The sequence below is a fragment of the Solanum tuberosum genome, unplaced genomic scaffold (assembly GCF_000226075.1).
Source record: "Solanum tuberosum cultivar DM 1-3 516 R44 unplaced genomic scaffold, SolTub_3.0 scf00270, whole genome shotgun sequence".
Taxonomy (NCBI): Eukaryota; Viridiplantae; Streptophyta; class Magnoliopsida; order Solanales; family Solanaceae; genus Solanum; species Solanum tuberosum.
The window spans coordinates 799,331-811,602 of NW_006239200.1; the positions used below are offsets into that span (position 1 = coordinate 799,331).

At 28.6% G+C, this 12,272-nt stretch overlaps 1 protein-coding gene across 1 annotated transcript in view; it reads right to left on the bottom strand.

Moving 5' to 3' along the window:
* Positions 1-1,442, bottom strand: part of LOC107062870 (uncharacterized) — a 10,026-nt gene extending 8,584 nt beyond the window's left edge. The window contains exons 1-3 of the mRNA XM_015314048.1: positions 1,316-1,442; positions 713-894; positions 403-516 (exon numbers count right to left, since the gene is read on the bottom strand). Of these exons, the coding sequence (XP_015169534.1) occupies positions 403-516; positions 713-894; positions 1,316-1,442 (423 nt within the window). The remainder of the gene's footprint in view (positions 1-402; positions 517-712; positions 895-1,315) is intronic.
* Between the last annotated feature and the right edge of the window lie 10,830 nt (positions 1,443-12,272).

Sequence of the window (12,272 nt, forward strand, 5' to 3'; positions counted from 1 at the left end):
AAGTGTAGGTTCCGGCAAGTGATCCCTCCTAGCTAGTTTGAAGTGTTGGATTGCTTTCCTCCAAGACTTGGTATGTCCTCATGGATTCGAGGATAAGACTTTTAAGTTCTTTTGTTCATGTAGTAGACTTAATAGACTTCTTTTGATTGTAAAGGGCCGTGTCCCTACTTATGTTTTGTGACTGTGTCTAAGATGGCCATGTGAGACTTAGACTTCCGCTGTGTGTTTTTAAAGTTCTTTTAATGAAGTTTAAATGTGTGGATGTAAATAAGTTTTTTTTTATTCCGCACTATTTTCATTATTGAATGACTATGTGGCTCGTATAAGACCCCTTCGGGGTCGAATACGCCATGTTACGACTAGGGGGTACTCTCGGGTCGTGACATGCTCGATCTCTATTACCTGGGGGAACATATGCACCACTGCGGTCATTTCAATACCCATCTCTATTCTGCCAGTTTCCCTGCTCTCTGTTTGCTGGCCTATCATACTGTCCTTCCCTTGAGAAGTTCCGACCTGCATTTCCAGAATTAGAATTATAACCCTGGTTGCCCGAGTTTTAACTTCGGAAACCTCTTTGGTTTCCCAGGTAATTTTCCTCCTCATCTAGATCAATATCCTAATCTTCAAACCTGTTTGGTTGGCTCACAACATTTACCTTTTCAGACATGAAAACAATATGCTTCATGAGTAGATCTATTTGGGTCCTCACCTGTGCCATATCCTGATCTCTTTCTTCTTCTCTCTTCCTTTGTTCAGCCAGCAGTTCAAATGTGTACCCTAGATCTCCTACTTCTGCATCCCTGGTGTACCATGCCCTATTATTCTTTGACACTTCGTCCATCAGTTGCATGCTCTCTGAGAATGGCTTCCTCATAAATGATCCTCCACACACTACATCAATAATAGGTTTAGTGACATAATTCAAAGATATATAGAAAGCATGTTTTAAATGCCTCTTAGTGAGACCATGGTTTGGGCACTTTTTTTAGCTTTTGGCTGAATCTCCACCAAGTGTCATGCATTGCTTCTCCTGGTACTTGCTTATGGGCAATGATCTCGTCTGTCATCTGCATTTTTTTTTATTTAGGAAAGAATCGTTCCAAGAAAGCCTCCTTCAATTCAGTCCAATTCCTAATTGAGTCAACCGGCATCTCATTCAACCAGTTGGTTGCCTCTCCGGTAAGAGACAAGGGAAATAACCTCAATCTCATCGATGTTTGGCTTACTCTAGGAATCTCTTGCGATTTGTAAATCGCCACAAAGTTCATCAGATGTTGATTAGCATCATCACCCGCTGCTGCCCTGAACATACCTTTCAGATTTAGTAGTTGAATCATGGTGCTGGTGATTGTGAACTTAACACCTGGAGGTAGTGCAGGTAACACTATAGCTCCAGTGGCTCCAGCTCCATCTAAGTCTACGTCATGCTCTTCATACATCATATGAGCTGGAGGTTGTGGTCTACCCCTTGGAGTTATTGGTTGGCGGTTGGGGGGAATGATTCCATCCACCGTTATGTTTTCGTTCACTGCCCTTGGTAGATTGTTCACAACATTCGGCCGAATACCCCTAGCAACGGTTCAGCTTCCAATCCAAATCTCTGTCTCTGCGCCTCAAGTTCTTGTGCGTTCACCATTTTATGGATTGTTTTCCGAAGTTATCGATCGTATGGGACTAATAGGGCTCCCTTACTTCTGGTATTTGGAATACACAGTCGAACTCACCTGAAAGAGACACGAACAAAGAACAAGACGTAAAATTCTGAAATCTAACTATACTTAGAATAAAAGCTAGTAAAACACTCCTGAATTGAAATTCCCCGGTAGCGGCGCCAAAATTTGATACGTCCAAACTTACACCTCAATTAAGAGATATAAACGGTCGAAGTCAATTTACAGAACTCAACGTGAGTTGAGGTCGATCCCACAGAGAATTTCTTTATAGAAATGTTTTCACTATCGCGTTTTACTCTAATGTCATTATTATTTCCTAAATAAACAATTATTGAAAGTAAAATTGGGTTTAGCGTTAACGCTTAAGTAACCAAGATTGTAAAGTAAAGTCTAATTCAACAATGAACAAAATATCAGTTTTGAAGTTGTTTCAATAATTACTAAAACTAGGATTGTGTTCCTTATAACGTTGCGTCTAATGTCCTTACGTAATTGAGTTTCAGGCAACTTACGTCTACAAACTACATGTGAGTTAGCTATATCTGACACTTCTCAGTTTACTCAGATAATCTTCACTCAAGTCCTCTCGGTCCTAGAGTGTTACACGATTTACCTTCACCTAAAATGGTGTTAAGGTTCTTTACTCTCAAACTCGAACTTTGACTCCATTTAGTTAAATTAGTTTAGCTTTTTCCTAACTATCATTTCTCTCTCAAACAAATGACAGATACATGCTCATCCTAATGTGTGCAATCATCAGAATACATGAATAACGAAAACTAAACTATAGTTTGTAACCACAAATTGCCTTTCACTCGTTTTACGAAATCACAATTAGAATTCCGTCATGGATCCCACAACCCCAGTTGTGGTGTTTAGCCACTCATGATTTCACGTAAATGTTCAAAAATATCGAATGAAAACATGCTATAAAGTACTTACGAGAATAAGCAATCAACAACCACTTTAATATTTCAAGAACCAGAAAACCGAACTTCAAACTTAATTCAATATCCAAAATCGAAAACCAAAAGCTATGAATTCTGGAAACTTGTTCGTCGTTCAAATGAAAGATAAGATAAAAACATAAAAAATGACCTAATTCATTTAGAAATAGTTTTAAAAAGAGTCCTACTCGAAGCAGGACTGATATGTCGGCCCCTTTCAAGCCCACTTCTATGGCCCGTCAAGGGCTTCACGGTCCGAGAAGCCCTTCGTGGTCTTCACTTGGATTCCCCAAAGCAGGTTCTTCAAGACCTGCACACTGTGTCATCACCACGACATGCACCACGGGTCGTGACAATGACCACGGGCCGTGTAGTTATCTGTGGTCTTCACATGGTAGCTTATCTCTTCAACTTTCCAAAGCCCCTTCACTGCATCATTACCACGACATGCACCACGGGCTGTCGTGAAGACCACGACTCGTGAAGTCGTCTTTGGTCTTCACTTGATTCAGTTCCTTTTTCAACTTTTCCTTGCCATTCACTGGTTCAGCTTCACGAACTGCACCACAGTTCGTGACAAGGACCACGACCCATCTAGGTGCTCGTGGTCTTCACTTTGCATATGGTTATCAGCAGCCTTCTTTTCTTTCGTCTTTCACGTCCACCTGTTTCACCTATACAAACACAACCAAACGCATTATATCCACATAAATACACTCGATTCTAGTATCAATGTTTAATTTTCAAGCATCAAATGTGCCAAGATTTCGTGGCACATCACATATAAATATTAAGAAAAGAACATCAATTCACCTCAAAAAAATCTCAAATTGCACCAATGACCTTAGAATATCGAAACAAAAAAATGATCAAAATTTTACTTTTTTACGTAACTGACCGAAAAATAACAAAAAAATAATTTTTCCTCCAAAATGTACGAAATATATAAAAATCAAGCTAAGTACATCAAAATACCTCAAAATATTCTCAAACTGCACCAATGACCTTAGAATATCGAAACAAAAAAATGATCAAAATTTTACTCTTTTTCGTAACTATCTGAAAGATAACAAAAAATATTAATTTTTTCTCTGTATGAAACATATAAAAATCAAGAAAAGTACATAAAAACATCTCAAAAAATTCTCAAAATTCAACAATGACATTAGAATATCGAAACAAAAAAAATGATCAAAATTTTACGCTTTTTCGTAATTATTCAAAAATTAACGAAAAATTTAATGTTTCCTCGTAAATGTACGAAATATATAAAAATCAAGCTAAGTACATCAAATACCTCAAATAATTCTCAAACTGCACCAATGACCTTAGAATATCGAAACAAAAACTGATCAAATTATACTCTTTTTCGTAATTGTCCGAAAAATAACAAAAAGTTATTTTTTCCGCGTAATTTTACGAAACATATAAAAATAAAAAAAAGTACATCAAAACACCTCAAAAAATTCTCAAACTGCACCAATGACCTTAGAATATCGAAACAAACAAATAATCTGAATTTACTCTTTTTCGTAACTGTCCAAAAAATAACAAAAAAAGTTATTTTTTCCTCGTAAATGTAAGAAGTATATAAAAATCAAGAAAAGTACATCAAAACACCACAAAAAATTCTCAAACTACACCAACAACCTTGGGATATCGAAAAAAAATGATCAAAATTTAACACTTTTTGTAACAGTCCGAAAAATAACAAAAAAAAGATTTTTCCTCGTAATTGTACGAAACATATAAAAATCAAGAAAAGTACATCAAAACACCTCAAAAAATTCTCAAACTGCACCAACGACCTTAGAATATCTAAACAAAAAGATGATCAAACTTTTACTCTTTTTCGTAACTGTCCAAAAAATATCAAAAACAATATTTTTTCCTCGTAAATGTACAAGACATATAAAAATCAAGAAAAGTACATCAAAACACCTCAAAAAGTTCTCTAACTACACCAATAACCTTAGAATACCGGGAAAAAAATGATCAAAATTTTCCTCATCCTAAATGACCCGAAAAATGACAAAAAAATCATTTTTTCCTCGTAAATGTCCAAAAGATATAACATATCAAGAAAAGTACATCAAAACACCTTAAAATAATTCTCATACTGCATGAATGACCTTAGAATATCGTAACCAAAAGATGATCAAAATCTTACACTTTTTCGTAACTGTCCGAAAAATAACAAAAATTTTAATTTTTCCTCTTAAATGTCCGAAAGATATAAAAAATTATGAAAATTACATCAAAACACCTCAAAAATATTCTCAAACAGCACCAATGACCTTAAAGTATCGAAACAAAAAAATGATCAAAAATTTACCCTTTTTCGTTACTGTCCGAAAAATAACAAAGAATTTAATTTAAGCTTATAAATGTCTGGAACATATAAAAATCAAGAAAAGTACTTCAAAACAGCTCAAAAAATTCTCAAACTGCACCAATGACCTTAGAATATGGAAACAAAAAAATGACGAAAATTTTACTCCTTTTCGTATTCTACCGAAAAATAACAAAAAAAATATTTTTTCCTCGTAAATGTCCGAAAGATATAAAAATTAAGAAACATATGTCAAAACACCTCAAAAAATTCTCAAACTGCACCAATGTCCTTAGCATATCAAAACAAAAAAATAATCAAAATTTTACACTTTTTCGTAACTGTCTGAAAAATAACAAAAAAATTATTTTTCCTTGTAAAATGTACGAAACATATAAAAATCAAGAAAAGTACATCAAAACACCTCAAAAAATTCACAAACTGCACCAATGACCTTAGAATATTGAAACAAAAAAATGATAAAATTTTTGCTCTTTTTCCTATTTGTTCGGAAAAAAAATAATTTAATTTTTCGTCGTAAATATAAGAAACATATAAAAATTAAGAAAAGTACATCAAAACATCTCAAAAAGTTCTCAAACTTCACTAATGTCCTTAGATTATCAAAACAATAAAATGATCAAAATTTTACTCATTTCCGTAAGTGTCCGAAAAATAACAAAGAATTTAACTTTTGCTCGTAAATGTCCGAAACATATAAAAATCAAGAAAAGTATATCAAAACACCTCATAAAATTCTCATAATACACTAATGACCTTAGAATATGGAACCAAAAAAAATTATCAAAATTTTACACTTTTTCGTATCTATCCGAAATATAACAAAAAAAAATATTTTTTGCTAATAAATGTCCGAAAGATATAAAAATTAAGAAACATACGTCAAAACACCTCAAAAAAATTTCAAACTGGACCAATGTCCTTAGTATATCGAAACTAAAAATTAATCAAAATTTTACACTTTTTCGTAACTGTCAGAAAAATAATTAAAAAAATAGTTTTCCTGGTAAATGTACGAAACATATAAAAATCAAGAAAATTATATCAAAACACCTCAAAAAAATTCAATCTACACCAATGACCTTAGAATATGGAAACAAAAAAATGTGAAAACATTTTACACTTTTTCATATCTGCTAGAAAAATAACAAAAAATTTAAATTTTCCTCGTATATGTCCGAAAGATATAAATATTAAGAAACGTACATCAAAACACCTCAAAAAATTCTCAAACTGCACCAATGTCCTTAGCATATCAAAAATAAAAAATAATCAAAATTTTATTCTTTTTCGTAATTGTTCGAAAAATAACAAAAATAAAATAATTCCTTGTAAATGTACGAAACATATAAAAATCTAGAAAAGTATATCAAAACACCTCAAAAACTTCTCAAAGTACACCAATGACCTTAGAATATTGAAATAAAAAAATAATAAATCTTTTACCCTTTTTCGTAATTGTCTAAATAATAATAAAAAATTTAATTTTTCCTCGTAAATGTAAGAAACATATAAAAATCAAGAAAATTACATCAAATCACCTCAAAAAAATCTCAAAATTCACCAATGACCTTAGAATATCGAAATAAAAAAATAATCAAAATTTTACTCTTTTTTGTAACTGTACGAAAAATAACAAAAATAATAATTTTCCTCGTATAAAACATATAAAAATCAATAAAAGTATATTAAAACAACTCAAATAATTCTCAAACTGCACCAATGACCAAAGAATATCGAAACGAAAAAATGATCAAAATTTATTCTTTTTCGTAACTGTCCAAAAAATAATTTAAAAAATTATTTTTTTCTCATAAATGTGGAAAACATAAAAAAATTAAAAAAAGTACATTAAAACAGCTCAAAAAATTCTCAAACTGCACCAGTGACCTTGGAATAACGAAAAAAAAATTGATCAAAATTTTATATTTTTTCGTAATTGTCCGAAAAATAACATAAAAAATTCATTTTTCCTTGTAAATGTACGAAACATATAAAAATCAAGAAAAATAAATCAATACACCACAAAATTTCTCAAACTGCACCAATCATCTTTCAATATCGAACCAAAAAATGATCAATATTTTATTCGTCATTGATCGAAAAATTACAAAAAAAAATAATTCCTCGTAAATAAATGAAACAGATAAATATCAAGAAAAGTACATCAAAACACCCCAAAAATTCTAAAACTGCACCACTGAACTGTGATTATCGAATCAAAAAAATGATTGAAATTTTACTCTTTCCGTAAATGTCTGAAAAATAACAAAAATATTATTTTTTCCTCGTAAATGTTGAAAGATATAAAAATCAAGAAAAATACATCAAAATACTTCAAAAAATTCTGAAATTTCATCAATGACCTTGGAATATCGAAACAAAAATATGTTCAAAATTTACCCTTTTTCGTAAGTGTCCGAAAAATAAAAATAAAAATTAATTTATTCTCGTAAATGTCCGAAAGATATAAAAATCAAGAAAAGTACATCAAAAATTTATCAAACTCCATCAATGACCAAAAAATATCGATTAAAAAATGATCAAAATTTTACTCTTTTTCATAACCATCTGAAAAATAACAAAAAATTTAAGTTTTCCTCGTAAATGTACGAAACATATAAAAATAAAGAAAAGTACATCAAAACATTGCAAATAATTCTCAAACTGCACCACTGACCTTAGAATATCAAACTATAAAATGATCCAAATTTTATTCTTTTTCGTAAATGTTTGAAAAATAACAACAAATTTATTTTTTCCTTGAAATGTACGGAAGATATAAAATCAAGAAAAGTATATCAAAACACCTCAAAAAAATTTCAAATTGCACCAATAACCTTAGAATATTGAAACAAAAAATGATCAAAATTTTTACACTTTTTCGTTACTGTCCTAAAATTAACAAAAAAAAAAATTCCTCATAAATGTATGAAACATATAAAAAAAAAAAGTACATCAAAACACCTCAAAAAATTCTCAAACTGCACCAATGACCATAAAATATAGAAACAAAAAAATGATCAAAATTTTACTGTTTTTTATAACTGTCCGAAAAATAACAAAAAAATTAATTTTGACTCATAAATATCTAAAATATATAAAAATCAAGAAATGTACATAAAAACACCTCAAAAATTTCTCAAACTTTACCAATGACCTTAGATTAACGAAACAAAAAAATGATCAAAATTTTACTCTTTTTCGTAACTATCTGAAAAATAACAAAAAAATTATTTTTTCCTCGTAAATGTACGAAACATATAAATATCTAGATCAGTACATCAAAACACCTCAAAAAAAATTCAAACAACACCAATTACCTTAGAATATTGAAAGAAAATGATCAAAATTTATTCTTTTTCGTAACTTCTCAAAAAATAACAAAAAATAAATAAATTTACTCGTTAATGTACGAAACATATAAAAATCAAGAAAAGTAAATCAAAACAATTCAAATAATTTTGAAACTGCACCAATGATCTTAGAATATCGAAACAAAAAAATATATCAAAATTTTAATCCTTTTCGTAACTGTCCGAAAAATAACAAAAAAAAATATTTTTCCTGGTAAATGTACTAAACATATAAAAATCAAGAAAAGTACACAAAAAACCTCAAAAAATTCTCAAACTGCACAAATGACCTTAGAATATCGAAACAAAAAAATGATCAAAATTTTATTCTTTTTCGTAACTCTCTGAAAAATAACAAACAAAATAATTTTTCCTTGTCATTCTCCAAAAGATATAAAAATCAAGAATAGTATATGAAAATACCTCAAAAAATTCTCAAACAGCACCAATGACCTTAGAATGTCAAAATAAAAAAATGATTAAAATATTATTCTTTTTTGTAATTTTTTGAAAAATAAAAAATATTAATTTTTCTTCATATATGTACGAAACATATAAAACCAAGAAATGTATATCAAAAAACCTCAAAAAAATCTCAAACTGCACCAATAACCTTATAATATAGAAAAAAAAATGTTCAAAATTTTAGAATTTTTCGTAAATGTACGAAAAATAACAAAAAACTTATTCTTTCCTCGTATATGTACGAAACATATAAATATCAAGAAAAGTACATCAAAACACCTCAAAAAAATTTAAAACTGTACCAATGACCTTAGAATATCGAAACAAAAAAATGATTAAAAATTTTCACTTTTTCGTAATTGTCCTAAAAATAATACAAAAATTATTTTTTCCTCGTAAATGTACGAAACTTATAAAAATAAAAAAGAAGTACATCAAAACACCTCAAACAATTCTCAAACTGCACCAATAACCTTAGAATATACGAACAAAAAATTAATCAAAATTTTACTACTTTTCGTATACTGTACTGAAAAATAACAAAAAATTAATTTTTCCTCGTAAATGTACGAAACATATAAAAATTAAGAAAAGTACATCAAAACACCTCAAGAAATTCTCAAACTCCACCAATGACCTTAGAATATCAAAACAAAAAAATGATCAAAATTTTACACTTTTCTGTTAGTGTCCGAAAAATAACAAAATAAATATTTTTTCCTCGTAATGTTCGAATGATATAAAAGTCAAGAAAAGAAAATCAAAATACCTCAAAAAATCCTCAAACTGCACCAATAACTTTAGAATATCGAAATAAAAAAGTGATCAAAATTTTACTCTTTTTCTTAACTGTCCAAAAAATAACAAAAAAAATTATTTTTTCCTCGTTAATGTCTTAAAGATATAAAAAACAAGAAAAGTACATCAAAACACCTCAAAAAAAAATTCAAACTACACCAATGACCTTAGAATATCGAAACAATAAGATGATCAAAATTTTACTCATTTTTGTAACTGTCCGAAATATAACAAAAAAAATAAACTTTCCTCGTAAATGTCTAAAAGATATAAAAATCAAGAAAAGTATATCAAAACACCACAAAAAAATTCTCAAATTGTACCAATGACCTTAAAATATTGAAACAAAAAATGATCAAAATTTTACCTTTTTTCGTAATTGTCCGAAAAATAAAATAAAAATTAATTTTTCCTTGTAAATGTACAAAACACAAAAGAATCAAAAAGAAAAACATCAAAGACCTCAAAAAATACTCAAACTACACCAATGACCTTAAAATATCGAAACAAAAAAAGATTAAAATTTTACACTTTTTCGTAACTGTCAAAAAAATAAAAATAAAATTAATGTTTCCTTATAAATGAACGAAACATATAAAAATCAAGAAATTATATCAAAACATCTCAAAAAAAATTCAAACTACTCCAATAACCTTAGAATATAGAAACAAAAAAAAATCAAAATTTTAATCTTTTTTGTAACTGTCCGTCCACTTACAATAAATTTAGTTTTTCCTCGTAAATGTTCGAAAGATATAAAAATCAAGAAAAGTACATCAAAACACCTCAAAAAATTCTCAAAGTGCACCAATGACTTGAGTATATCGAATAAAAAAAATGATCAAAATTTACAGTTTTTCTTAACTGCCCGAAAACTAAACAAAAATTTAACGATTCCTCGTAAATATCTGAAAGATATATAAATCTAGAAAGATACATCAAAACACTTCTTCATAACTGTCCGAAAAATAACAAAAAAATTATTTTTTCCTCGTAAATATCCAAAAGATATAAAAATAAAAAAGAGTACATCAAAACACCTCAAAAAATTCTCAAACTGCACCAATGACCTAGAAATATCGAAACAAAAAAATGATCAAAATTTTCCACTTTTTCGTGACTGTTCAAAAAATAACAAAAAATATAATTTTTCCTCGTAAATGTATGAAACATTTAAAAATCAAGAAAAGCACATAAAAAAACCACAAAAAATTCTCAAACTGCACCAATGACCTTAGAATATCGAAACAAAAAAGTGTTCAAAATTTTACTCTTTTTCGTAACTGTTTGAAATATAACATAAATTTTAATTTTTTCTTGTAAATGTCGGAAAGATATAAAAATCAAGAAAAATACATCAAAACATGTCAAAATAATTCTCAAACTGCACCAATGACCGTAGAATATCGAAACAAAAAAATGATCAAAATTTTAAACTTTTACGTTACTGTCCGAAAATGAACAAAAAATGTAACTTTTCCTCGTAAATGACCGAAAGATATAAAAATCAAGAAAAGTACATAAAAAAACCACAAAAAATTCTCAAACTACACCAACGACCTTAAAATGTCGAAACAAAAAAAATGATCAAAATTTACTCTTTTTCATAGCTTTCCGAAAAATAACGAAAAATTTAATTTTTCCTCATGAATATTTGTAAGATATAAAAATCAAGAAAAGTAAATTAAAACACCTCAAAAAATTCTCAAACTTCACCAATGACCTAAGAATATCGAAATAAAAAAATGTTCAAAATTTTATTCTTTTTCGTAAATGTTTGAAATATAAAAAAAAAATTTAATTTTTCCTCGTAAATGTCCGAAAGATATAAAAATACATCAAAACAGCTAAAAAAATTCTCAAACTACACTAATAACCTTAAAATATCGAAACAAAAAAAATGATCAAATTTTACTCTTTTTTGTAACTGTGGGAAAAATAACGAAAAAAATAATTTTTCCTCCTAAATGTCCGAAAGATATAAAAATCAAGAAATGTACATCAAAACACCTCAAAAAATTCTCAAACTGCACCAATGACCTTAAAATATCGAAACAAAAAAATGATCAGATTTTACACTTTTTTGTAACTGTTTGAAAATTTTCAAATAATTTAATTTTTCCTAGTAAATGTCCGAAAGATATAAAAGTAAAGAAAAATACATCAAAACTCCTCAAAAAATTCTCAAACCGCACCAATGACCTTAAAATATCGAAACAAAAAATTTGATCAAAATTTACTCTTTTTTGTAACTGTCCGAAAATATTAAAAAAATTTATTTTTCCTCGTATCTGTACGAAACATATATAATCAAGAAAATTATATCAAAACATCTCAAAAAATACTCAAACTTCACCTATGATCTTAGAATATCGAAAAAAATAAATGATTAAAATTTTACTCTATTTCGTAACTGTCTTAACACTGACAAAAAAAGTAATTTTTCCTCGTGAAAGTCCGAAAGATTTAAAAATAAAGAAAATTACATCAAAACACCTCAAAATATTCTCAAACTACACCAGTGACCTAAGAATATCTAAAAAAAATGATTAAAATTATACACTTTTTCGTAAATGTTAGAAGAATAACAAAAAAAATTATTTTTTCCTTGTAAATGAACGAAACATTAAAAAAACAAGAAAAGTACATTAAAAAACCACAAAAAATTCTCAAACTG